The 13,307-nt window shown below is 41.4% G+C and overlaps 1 protein-coding gene across 1 annotated transcript in view; it reads right to left on the reverse strand.

Annotated features, from left to right (window-relative positions):
• Nucleotides 1-12,328, reverse strand: part of EPG5 (ectopic P-granules 5 autophagy tethering factor) — a 108,149-nt gene extending 95,821 nt beyond the window's left edge. The window contains exons 1-2 of the mRNA XM_047827040.1: nt 12,206-12,328; nt 630-1,574 (exon numbers count right to left, since the gene is read on the reverse strand). Of these exons, the coding sequence (XP_047682996.1) occupies nt 630-1,574; nt 12,206-12,268 (1,008 nt within the window). The 5' untranslated portion in view covers nt 12,269-12,328. The remainder of the gene's footprint in view (nt 1-629; nt 1,575-12,205) is intronic.
• Nucleotides 12,329-13,307: the final 979 nt, after the last annotated feature.

Genomic DNA, 13,307 nt, shown 5'->3' on the forward strand with positions numbered 1-13,307 from the left:
CATCCTTCCCAGGCCACTATGGAATGGCTTTCCTAATGGCCACCTTGGCCTCCATACAGCCACATCTGATTGCCTTCCCTGTTTCCTCATCACATCTCAAGCTTACTCCATGGATCATGCTCTCCTTGACACTCTCCACCTATTGGATGTTCCTGGCATTATGCCCAAGGTTACAAAGTAAATGGTCCACAGGCTGGATCTGACCTGGAGACATGACTTGCTTGTCCTCTACTCTGTATTTTGTTGCCCACATTTACATTTCAGGATCCCACCCATAAAAATCTGGATTTCCAGCTCTTCTTAGGAATTGAAAAGACGTGGCAATGCGGGACCACACAGCCTCAAAGCAACAATCAGCGAGGAATTAAGAGCAGCTGCCCCTGCTGGGCCAGGCATGAGCCCAGACCACTGGGCATGAGCCCAGTGACCACCATCCCGCTCAGCCCACTTCACTTCTCTAGGTCACCTGCGTGGCCCCTGCAGGCATCTGATTTTGTGACTCCTCCACTGTACTACTCTGGGCTAGGTCAGGGTCAAGCGTTAGTATAAGCATACTCCAGACCTGGATGGCCTCACGAGAAGAGCACCTCCACCGCAAATCCCCCAGGCTCCTGAAATAGTCAAAATACCTGCACAGACAACTGTTCCTCCTTAAAGTGCCATAGTCGACTTTTCGCATTTTGGCAATCAGATATCAGAGCAAGGAGCTCAGCTTCAGCCAGCAGCAGCTGCTTCCTACATCGGGAGTAGTTCAATAGCAACTCATAAAATTCGTGCCTGTCCTGATGAGCCATGCTGTCAAACTCTTCTAAATACGATTCAACATTTTCCAGCCACGAACCAGGCTCAAAGATTTTTAGCTGTTCTTTAGTAAATGGTACCAGTTCTGGTTGAGATGGGAGCTCGGGGTACAGTCGCTCGCTGCGGAACAAGGGTTTCACTGCCACCAAAGCTGGTACTTCTCCAGCAATTTCAGCTGGCAGCTGGGGATACAGTCTTTTCACTCTAGGTGGCTGAAAAATGTCTTTGGCTTCACAAGAACTCTGCAGGCCAACATTTTGTAGCACCTCTGGAGAAAGACCCAAGGCTTGTTTGTCTTCTTTCTTTTTCGGAGTTTCTCTGACCTGTAAATTTTCCATTTCTTGCTGAGTATGAAAAAAATCAGGTTGCAAGGGGCTTTCAGAAGGTCCACATTGTATCAATTTATTTCCCTCTGCTTCTGTAAAGTTCTTGGGGGTTTCTACTTTGATTCCGGCACTGTCTCCAGGGTCGACCTTCGGCTTCATGGCATCGTCCCCAGCACAGGCTCTGACCTCCTCCCCTTCCTTTGAGGTCTCTGTGTTCCATGTCAGGGACCCTTCGTTGCTTATAGTTAAGGAGGTGAGTGGTACATCAAACATTTCACTCCCGTTGTGTCCACTGGCAGCATTCTGGAGCTGAGAATCAGTTAATACCTTCAGACAGTCTCCTTTGAATTCACAAGCTGGAGCAGAAATTTCCAGCTCTCTGGAGGTTTTCGGAAGGGAGACTTCATCAGATTCTTCCCTCTGAAGGGGTTCAGATTTTTTCTTTTCCTAAAAACAAGATTTATAATGTGAATTAATTTGTAATATAGCAATAATTGATGATTTAAACATAAGAAATTCTTAAACTGTATATAAAATCTAAATTTTATAATTTAGAAAATGGAACCTAAATAAACTTCATGAGCGATGTGTTTCATGTTTCCTATTAATCAATTTTGACTACAGTAAACTTGGGAGACTCACTAGTATAATCCCAAAAGAGAAAGACATCAAAATAAGCAGTAAATCATGATTCGAGGACAGAGGAGGAAAGTTTTAATTAGGTTGTTCTCCATTCTGCTAGAGGTCAAGTGAAACAGAACAGTTTCCAAGTAGCTGAGGCCTCAATAGATTTACCTTCATCTTCACATAGTCACAGAAAACCCATACCTTGAGCACGGAAAAAGTCAAATACCTTGAGCAATAAAATAAGTAACTACAGGATTAGATTATAACCCACGGGATAAAATAAACGTAAATGGACAAAAAATGTCTTCCTTCTTAAAGAATTTCAATCAATAAATGTAGGTGAAATGAGAAAAACAGAAAATTCACATTACAACACTATGGTAATAACTGTCACAGGCAAGATCTACTAATGGATGCTAAAGTGAGTGAGTGAAAATGTAAGCAGAAACAAGACAGCTGCAGAGCATCACAGTATGTCCTAAATATTTAGTAATTACATAGGGGGAAATAGTAAGGTTCAGCGGAGAATTCTGGCAGGTTAATACCTTAACCCGTGATCAAGGATAACATCACCAGTAGCACATCCCCATGTGATGTTCTGAGAAGGCCTATCACTTCTCCAGTAGCCTTTCCAATAATGTGTAACCTCAATATGATCATAAAAAACACCAGATAAAAACTCAAATTAAGGAACAGTCTACAAAACAACAGAATTGTTACGGTCATCAAAGAAAAGACTGAGGAACTATCAAGAGATGGGAGGAAACAACAGAGACAGGACAACTAAATGCCATGTAGGATCCTGGATTGGACCCTGGAACAGAAAAAGAACATCAGTAGGAAAACTGCTGAAATCCAAGTAAATTCTATATTTTAGTTAATAGTATTGTACCAAAATTAATTCCTTGGTTGTGATAAACATTCTGGACCATAGAATTTATGATTATGTGAGATGATAACATAAAGCTGCATGAAGGGTATATGGAACTCTCTGTATTATATTTACAACTTTTTGTGAAGTCCAAAATTAACTCCAAAAAACAAAACAAAACAAACAACAACAAAAAAAAAACCAGAAAATTAACCATTAAAAAATGCAATAAAATGAATTATGGTTTCAAAAATTTTTCAGGCACTAACAAACTAGACACATTGGAAAACACGATGATAGAGAAGAAAAAATTACAGGAAAATTACTTAAATAAAATTGTTACACTCAAACAAACTGGAAAAATGACTGAATCAAATACTCCCTTTCACCGTGAAACTGTAAGGAAGACAAACCTGACAGTTACACAAGTTATCAGTGATTCTGGATTGTGCCGTCCAGCAAATGTTCAGGAAAAAAAAAAAAAAAAAAAAGTTGGTGAGTAAATAACCAAAAATGTAAGATGTTTATTTGTACCTAATATTAGGAAGAAAAGATAAATGTTTTTGAAATGGAATTTGAGGTCATCTTGCTGGTAATGAATATGGCTACCAAACATTTACAAGTGGTGAGTAAAGAAGCAATGTGCCCCCTCCAAAACTACATTCACCTATACTATGAACCGTGGATATCAGATTCAGATATGAACCACACAATGCATACAAACCAGTCTGTCCAACTGCCTAAAATCACGAATAACAAGCAAGCGCTGCACGAGTATTTATAAGAAAATGAAAAAGTGGCTCCAATTACATTGCAGTGATGTTCAGCATGCTTCTATAATAAATAGGTTTGTCAGACTGGGAGTTCAGAAAGAGAAAATCAAGAGAGGGAGGCCTTTGGTTACTACAGTGAGTGAAACGCTGGTATACTGGTCAGGGGAAAGGTCAAATTTTTGTGAGCTGAACAATCAAAACGTAAAATTAAGAAAATAATTTCATTTATAATGAACAAAGAATAAAATACAGGGAGATAAATTTAACCAAAGAATTGTAAAAGTTGTACTCTGAAAATTGCAAAACATTACTGAAAGAAATTAAAGACTTAATATGTGAAAATACATTCCATGTTCATGGAGGACAGCAATACTCCTCAAATTGATACACAAATTCAACATAATCTCGATAAAAATTTCAGCTGCCTTTTTTGCATAAAATGACCAACTGGATCTTAAGCTCATAAGGAAATGCAAGAGACCCAGAATAGACAAAACAATTCTGAAAAAGAAGAACAAAGGAGATCTCACAGTTTGCCACTTCAACACCTACTACAAAGCTAGAGTAATAAAGACAGTGTGGTTCTAGCATAGATCAATGGAAGAGAACTGAGAATCCAGAAATAAAGCCTTATATTTACGCTCAAATGATTTTCAACAAGGGTGCCAAGACAATATAACAGGGAATGAGTAGTCTTCAATGAATGGTGCTTAACAACAAGATATCCAAAGACTGAAATTGGGCCCTTAACTTCCATCATATACAAAAATTAATTCAAAAACTATCATAGACCTAATGTAAGAGCTAAAACTTTAAAACCCTTAAAAGAAAACACAGGAGTAAATCTCAATAACCTTGGGGTACACATGACACCAAAAGTACAAATAACAGAAAAATAGATAAATTGGACTTCATAAAAATCAAAACTATTTGTGCTGAAAATGACACTGTGAAGAAAGTGAAAATATAACCCAAACAATGGGAGATAATAGTTGCAAATCAATTATCTTATAAGGGACTTATATCCAGAATTAAAAAAAAAAAAAAAAAACCCTTGTAACTTAATAGTAAGATGAATAATCCAATTTAAAAATGGGCAAAGGAGGGGCGCCTGGGTGGCGCAGTCGGTTAAGCGTCCGACTTCAGCCAGGTCACGATCTCACTGTCCGTGAGTTCGAGCCCCGCGTCGGGCTCTGGGCTGATGGCTCAGAGCCTGGAGCCTGTTTCCGATTCTGTGTCTCCCTCTCTCTCTGCCCCTCCCCCATTCATGCTCTGTCTCTCTCTGTCCCAAAAATAAATAAACGTTGAAAAAAAAAAAAATTAAAAAAAAATAAAAATGGGCAAAGGATGTGAACAGACACTTCTCCAAAGAAGATATACAAATGGCACACAGAAAGATGCTAACATCATGAGCCATTAGAGAAAAGCAAATCAAAATCCCTCGACACCACGTCACATCCCCTGGGATAACTATTTAAAGTAAGATAATAAGTGACAGCAAGGATGTAGAGAAATTAGAACCCTCATACACTGCTGGCGGGACTGTACCGTGATGCAGCCACTATGGAGAACAGTTCCCAACAGTGGTGATGGCTGCACAACCTTATAATCATACTGAAAACCACTGACGTACATTATAAATAGATGAACTGTATAGTATGTGAATTACATCTCAATAAAGCTATTAAAAACAAAGATGAGCGATTTTTAAAATTTAGTGAGCCGACAAATGAATGAGAAGTAAGGAAGTAGAGACTGGAATGTAAAACACAGAAGATTTTTATTTCTCTTTCCTTAAGCCAGAAGAGACCTCGAGGGGTGTTAAATGCCAACTGGAAGACAGGGAGTTGGAAGCAGCCACAAGATGAGCCATATGATCAAGGGCAAGGCAAGCAACGACACCTCCTCCAACACACAGGCATCCAGAGGCTTCCTCCCCAGCCTGTCCCTCAGGCAATTTTGAACCTCCCCATGTCCCATCTCACTCCACTCCAACCTCACCTCACTGCTCTCTCTCCTCACTCCAGAATTGCCCTTGTAATTTCAAATTCTTCCCCTTCACTAACAAAATGAAGTCTCCAACTGCTACTCCCAAATTCGCCTGCCCACTCCCAGCAGCTCTAGCAACAGATAATATGGCTAGAGAATCAACTGAATTTTTTAAAAACTTCCTAGCCTCTCTGGGAAGAACACATAAGACTTTGTTTAGGCTTTTATTTCCCCTGGGGTGGAAGTCAGTGCTTCTCTGGCGTTCAAAAGTGGAATCAAAAAATTCCACCTGTACAGGTTAGGGAAGTTAGGTCCAAAGAGGAATTAGCCTGGAGTTGGCCTAAGGAGGGAGCGGAGGCAGGACAGAGAAGCTGGTGCTTTGATTCAAATGGACCATCCAGACCAAGGAAGCTACCTGGAGGGAAGGACGGACAACTGTTTGGGCTGATGGCAAAGGCCTGATACCGTTCCCTCACAAATCCCAAGACCGGGGCAGGACCTCTAGGGTGTGAATGTGGAGGGAGAGGGAATTTGCTGAGATCATCACCAAAGCCAAGGCCTCAGGAGCAGTGGTGGCTCCCTGTGGCTTATGTCACTTTTCCAAAGCACGGAAAAGGGGAACAGGCCCTGAATGGTCTCCAAGCCTCCAGCCTTTGCCCCACCACCAATTCATCCCAGATGCCATTACCACTGGCCTTCCTGAGACACCACTCTAAACACCACAGACACAGCCACAGCTCTCCACTTAATGTAAGACTGACTCTTAACTCTGGCACTCAGCGCTTTTGATGACTCAGTTATGATCATGCCTCGAGACAAAATCTTCTTACAATGACCCTTCCGCGCGTGCTTTACTCTGAACTCCTGCTATATATATACTTGTCATCCGGCCCTGGTTACAGGTTTAGACATACGGTTACTTATCTTTATTTATCTTTATGTTCTGTCTCCCTCCACATAAACCACAAGTATCTCAAGGCCAGGGACTATATCTTATGTTTTTGGATCTGATCTGCCCCTGATTTTCAGCAGTGTTCAATAAATGTTTCTTGAGACACTAGTGATGGATTGGAGGACTGTAAGGGTTTACTGAGTACCAACTGTGCGCTGAGCTCTGTCTTAGGTACTAGAATAAAGAACTTTAGATAAAGACATTATTCAATTATCTAGAAAATATTTACCATGTATTCTGGCACACTCAGTTTATTTTTATATGCCTCTCAGAAAGCAGAGGGATTATCCAATGAATTCAGAGGAAATGCAACTTTTAGACCAGAATATGAATCTATTCTTACGCTAAAAATACAAAATCTCACTTTAAAAAGGCAGCTTCCAATTACTTTGCCTACTTGAGTTAACTAGAGATAAAGGAGAACATACTGTACATATAATAATCATTACAGATCACAAAATAAAATCTAAGTAGGGCTCCATGTGTATCAAGTTATGTGTGCAAAAATTCATACCATTTTATTTTAAACAAAAGACAAGTTTCTTACAACTAAAATTGGCCGGGAGATTAGGAATCCGTATTTCCTTATTTTTGATCTCCACATAAATTACATATGGATAGAGAACAAATTTTAAAATAATTCCACAGAAGGAAACATAATCAAGCACTTATACAGAAATGGAAGAGTCGTTAATATGGAAAACCACACTTAACCATACATCACAGTAAATAAAATATGCTCTGGAATGTTGTGTACATGTGGGAAAAAACTAAAGAATGCACACAAACTGCCACTACCAGTTATCTCCAGGAGATGGAATTCAGGGTATTTCATTTCTGTTGCATATTTCTGTGTGTGTGTGCGTGTGTGTGTGTGTATGTGTGTACTCTCAGGCACACATACTTCTTTAAGCAATGAGCACTTTTGTAAAATCAGAAGAAAAATGAGAGTTCAAGTTCTGGGAAACAAATGGAAGTTTCCTCATTTGCAATTCTTTCTCTCTGAACTGGAGTAAGTGAAAATAATTACGACTCCTTTCCTTCCATAAAAATAACAACGAGCTGCTTCTTCATGAATAATGAAGGTTCAGTTTTACACATTTCACAGAATACTTCCATGAGATTATTCTAAAGGCAGGGTCTGTTTATCAATAATGTCTGTATCCACAGCACTTAGCACAATGTCTGGCACAGAACAGATAAAAAGGGCTCGGACATGTGGGTTTGTATCAGATCAAGAGCTCTTGGGGCAATTTTACCAGCTCTCCTTGGGCGGGGGGGGGGGGGGGGGGGGGCGCGTAGACAGGGATGCTGCACAAGTACAAAGACTTGGGGGGAGTGATGGGGTCTCTCTATATTTTGCTTTGAGTACATCTCCTCTTGGCTGCCACCTCTTTCCTGTTGCTCTTAACAATCTTACTTCACGTGTCAGAATTTTGTAGGCTTGACCTCTTCCTCCTCCTTTATACACTTCCTTCACCCAGCTTCTGGGCCCTACATTCTCGGTTAAGAGCACTGGGGACACATAATACCTCACTGGTAGCTTCCCACACTCCTTTGTGGGTCCTCCTCTTCTCCCCAAACTCTTAAAGTTGGGGTGCCCTGGGTTCTTTTCTTATCACCTTTTCACACTACACTCATTCCCAAAGTGACCTAATTCAGTTTCCGGCTTTAAATATCTCTAGACTAAAGACTCCCAGATCTTAATCTCGAGCCTGGAGCTCTTTCCCAAGCTCTAGATTCCCATACCCAACCCTACTCTCCATCTCCATTTGGATGTCTAGCAGACACTCGCTTCTAAATTAGCATATTCAAAACTGAACCCTTGATCAGCCCCCAAACCTATTCCATCCACCACCTCCTGCATCTCAGAGTCATCCTTGACTGTTTTCTCCCACATACCACATCTAAACCATCACCAAATCCTCTTGGCTCTATTTGCAGAAGCTCCCAGACTTCAAACACTCCTTACCACCTTTGCTATACAAGTCTGGTCCAAGCCACTGTCACCTGTCGCCTAGATTACTGCAACAGTCGCTTAGAGGGTCTCTCTGCTTCTACTGTTGCTCCTTTACAATCCATTATCAACACTGCAAGCACAGTGCTCCTTTAAAGCATAACTCAGATGGTATCACTCCTCTGCTCAAAACCCTCTGGCGCTTACATATTTCCCTGGGAGTAGAAGTTGCTACAATGGCTGACACAGCCCTGCATGACCTGGCCCTGTGTTACCTTTCTGACTTCATTCCACTACCCTCCCCTCCCTCACTCTATCCTATCCAGACTGCCTCCCTGCAGTTCTTGGGGCAAACCAGACAGGTCTCCTTTAGGGCATTAGCCTGGAAGACTTCTCCCCCAAAATCCATGTGGCTAACTCCCTCGTCTCTTTCTGTATTTACTTAAATGTCACCTTGGAAAATTGCAACCCATCTTTATCTCTCACCAGTACTCCTCAACTCTGTACCCTGTTCTTTTTCTGTTTTCCTAACACTTATCACCTCCTAACATATCACATATTTTAATTATTTTTTTAGGGGGATTATTGGTTTGTTTGTCTTCTCCCTTGAGAATGTAAACTGCCTTAAGGCCAGGTTCTTTGATTTTCCTGTTATTTCCCAAGTACCCTGAACAGTTTCTAGGTGACCAGTGTTTGCTCAACAAATGAATAGATCTTAGGAGGCACAAAAGGAACTAAATAATATATAGTGCATCCCCTACCTTCACTCCTGTAACTACTCATGGGAAGGAGGGACTAAGAGGTAGAAATCATCCAGGCAAGAGCAATAGGGGATGGCAGTTTAAAGGTCTTTCTGTTTCTGTGATCAGCTTTCTGGGTCACATCTCAGTCTATCTTTAGCAATCACCATACATTGTTACTGTTAATGAGTTGTTGGCATTCAGAATTTAACTAATGTTCATATACATTCCAGGACTATAATACACTGCATCTGTAGAATAAGTCCAAATCTAAAAACCTACTGTACTTAACCTCTAATCTACCAAGATCACCAAAGTCAGGGTCCTCTGAGGTGGGGATATTCTAGTAGAAAATGGTACTAAAAGATGAAAAAGTTATAAAGATGCTCTCTTGGGAATGAGGTGATAACCACAACCTAACAACATGAGGTCATCTACCAGATGATTAACATTGAGGAATGCAGGTCAGCTGCCGAGTAAAAAATCCACAAGCCACCCAAACTGTCTAAAGGCAACAACACATGACACTACTCACTTCCTGAACTGAGCCTTGGAACTGCTTTATGGCTCTGTAAATAGTTATATTTACAAATTATATTACAGATAATAAAGATTTCATTAATGTAGAACTTTATAATTATGGCCCAAGTACAGCCAGCACTAAAAATGAATCTATTTACTCTAAGAGAATAATTTTTTTCAATGACAAATATGAGGGCCTTACTGGTGTTATGGACTTTTTCCATTTGTTTTTTTCACGCTACTCAGAGGAAATTTACTAAATTCTTCTAAGTGACAAAGCTTGGAAATATTCTTCAATACCAGCATCTATTCCTTTATTTAACAAACATGACCAAGTGCACAGAGAGCTGTGAAGGATACTAGGAACAAGACAAGGCCTTCCCTCATTGAGAAGGGAGAAGAGTTGTTGGCAAAATAACTACGAGTGAGGCGAGTGACAAAAGGGATGCAGTGTGCCACTGCAGGAGGGAGTAATGTGAGGGTGATGAGAGAAAGCTCTAAGGAAGCACTGTTTCACTAGAGATCTCATGACTGAGCAGTAGCTAGCTAGGGTAAGGGGGGCAGGAAGAGGTGTCAGGGCAGAGGAAACAGCATGTGCAAAGGTCCTGAAGCAGAAGAAGATAGACAGATAGATAGAGTTGAGAACCAAAAGAGATAACAGTGGTAAACCTGAGGCTGCAGAGAAAGATAGAAGCCAGATCATTTAGGGCCCTGAGACCATGGAAGGACTCCAGACTCTAGCCTCTGGGCAATGGGGAACATTTGAAAGGTTTTAAGGAGGAGAGGTATCAGTTTTGGTTTTGTTTTTAAAACTATCAATTGGCTTTAGTTTAGAGAATGGGCAGCAAGAATGAACTTGGAAAGGCCCCTTTAGCAGAAATCCAAGAATTCTTCCTTGGAGGATAGTAGTGGTGGGATGGAGACAAATGAGCAGAATTAAGAGAATATTTAGGAACAACAACTGGCAAGACTTAGTGACTGATGAGACTTGGAGAGTGAGAAAAGGTATGTGGCCCAGATTTCTGGTTTGACCAAATACCTCTAGAATGAAGGTCTCTTCAAATAAATTAACATGGGTTTGTATAGGAAAATTGCCTAATATATGTCAATAAAATAAGCAATTGGTTTTTCACGATGGATTAAAAGCTTAAGGTTTTTAGTTTATTTTAGAAACTCTCTTGCAAACAAAATAACTTCACAGAGCATCCTCTTAAGTTTTTAAGTACTTATAACATTCTATCTATAGACAGAGACATATAGATATATGACTTTATTAAGCTACTGGATTGCGATATTTGGCTTTAACTTGAGTTGTCAAACTGCATGACTTTGAACTTATCACTTGTCACTTCATCATTCATTTGAAGAAAAAAAAACCCTACAGATTAAGATTTAAGATTCTGTTCTCTACATGACTGATGTTTACATGTTATGCACAACCACATTCTAGGTTCAAGGACCTTATGCATGGTTGACCAAGGGCTTTTTTCTTCCTCCTCTGTCTAGCTAGTTCTTTACCAGCCCAATACAATGCAAAATTATTTCTCTTAAATATGCTTCTTAAATTAGATAGCAAGATGGCTTTCGCCCCAAAGAGTAACTCCTCACAGGTCTGGGTATACTGATGCGCACAACTCCATTACAGCCTTTTTTTAATGTATCATAATGAAAGACAATCACATAAAGCATTTATGGATTATTAGATACCGTACCGGTGAACACCTGTCTCTTGTCAAAATTTTGTTCCCATGAGAAAATCAGATTTTGATACCTTTTTTAAGTTATGCCTGCTCTGCACATCACCCCCTTGTAGAAAAGGAAATTCCCAGTAATTGTAATACCATCATCATTATTTCCTTAATGTAAATTCAGTTCTAGGTAAGCCAGAATAATCTAGGTCCAGCCATCCAGGGCCAGCATTTAATCTGTTCACTGTAAAATAAATGTCATTTCAGAAAATATACAGGAGTAAAATTAAAACCCAAGCTGCATCGAATACAAAACACACCAACAGAAGAAGCCCAGAAAATTCAAATCTATCTCTACTGTGTGAGCCCTGCCCTGGTTTCATTTCTGGACATTCATTCCCCATCATAAATGACTAGGATAATGAGAAATAAACAGCAGCAGCAGCACCATCACCTTGAATTCAAAAGTGAAGAGGTCCATCACTATAATCTACTTTCTATCTGTCGCTATCCATAAAGTTCTACCAGAGAGTACATGCTACGCGTGGAGGAGCAGTCCCTTCCCTCTTTGTGCATGAGAGGATTGAAAATGTTCCTAGGTTTAAGGGAGAAAAGAGACAGAGTCAAAAGATGAGGCTGGAAACTGAAAAGCTACTACATGGCAGGAATCCAGACCTAGGTGACAAAAAGTCAAGGAAGCAGAAAAGAGCCCACAGAGGTCAGAGGAGGAAAAGGAAAATACGGGCTCCTGACAAAACCCGGCAGGGGAACGTGGAAATGGAATAACTGAACAGGGCCAGTGTCAGTGGGTAAGGGATCAAATACTGGGAGGTGCGGGCAGCGACTGCGGAGGGCTCAGGGGATGGGTAGCCCTGGCTAGAGAGGCCCAAGAGAGGAAAAAGGAGACAGGCAGGGAGCATCCGCCAGGGTGTTGGAAGGCTAGCGGGGGCGATCCTCACCTTGATTTTTGTCCGGCTGGCCTTGGCCTTGGCCCGGCGCTGGGGCCTCACCGCCTCGGCCATAGACCCTGCGGCGGCGCCGTCGCCGTTTGTTTTTATCAAAACCCTGCGCGTCCCACAACCTGCCCAGTTCCGGCCTCTGGACTTATCACGTGATCAGACATCCACCACTCCCGGAGAAGGGGCGGCACCTCAGGGACGCTACGGGCCACAACGTAGGACAAACCACTCCAGGAGGCATTTTCACTGAAAGATGATAGATCCGCCCCCTTCCGTCCAGGCTCCACCCCTGGCCCGGCGTGCGGGGCCTCCAGGTCCAACCCGCCCGCGGCTTCCAGAGGGTTGTGTAGCTCCCGGGCCCTGGCCGGTTGACAAGTCGCGTCTGTCTCCCTGGCCCACACTCATTTTGGCCGCGTACACCTCAGGCACAATGGCTTTAAGGAGTCCGGGGAGGGATGTTTGTCAATCTTGTTTTGACCTGTATTTAAGTCAGTTAGCCTCTGTCTTTGCTTGGCGCTCTTGATGTTCCTTAAATGCACCTGAGTTTCCTCTTTTGTAAAGGAGAATGATGATGTTTGATGAAGGTTAAATGGGCTAATCGTGAAAGGTACCTGGTAGAGCGACAGACATGTTAGTAAATGGTATTACTAAACAAATTGCCAGGCAGGAAATGGACACCTGATCCAAAAAGGGCAAAGAAGAAATAAGACCCATAAAAGTATTCTTAGTATAGAATGTATGTACCTTGTGTGTACCTTGCTTCAATTTTAAATTCCAGATGTTAAAAGCTTGGCCCCATCTCCCTTCCCCAGCTGTTCCATTTCTTTTTTCCAAAGCATTTAGTGCCTCTTAAACTACTATAAAATTTGCTTTCATGTTTATGCCTGTCAGCTCCTCTAGAATGTAAGATCCTAAAGGGCAGAGTTCTTTGTTTTGTTCCCTGTTGTATCCCAAGGGCCTCTACCACACTGGTCAGCATATAGTAGACGCTCAATAAATATCTGATGAATGGAACAAATGAATGTGAGTTGTTTTGTCTGGTGGTGGGGTAAGACAGTTGAGATGGCTTGTACGGGAAGAAAATAAGTCTATTCACCCACTG

Source organism: Prionailurus viverrinus, chromosome D3 (assembly GCF_022837055.1).
Source record: "Prionailurus viverrinus isolate Anna chromosome D3, UM_Priviv_1.0, whole genome shotgun sequence".
NCBI classification, from domain to species: Eukaryota; Metazoa; Chordata; class Mammalia; order Carnivora; family Felidae; genus Prionailurus; species Prionailurus viverrinus.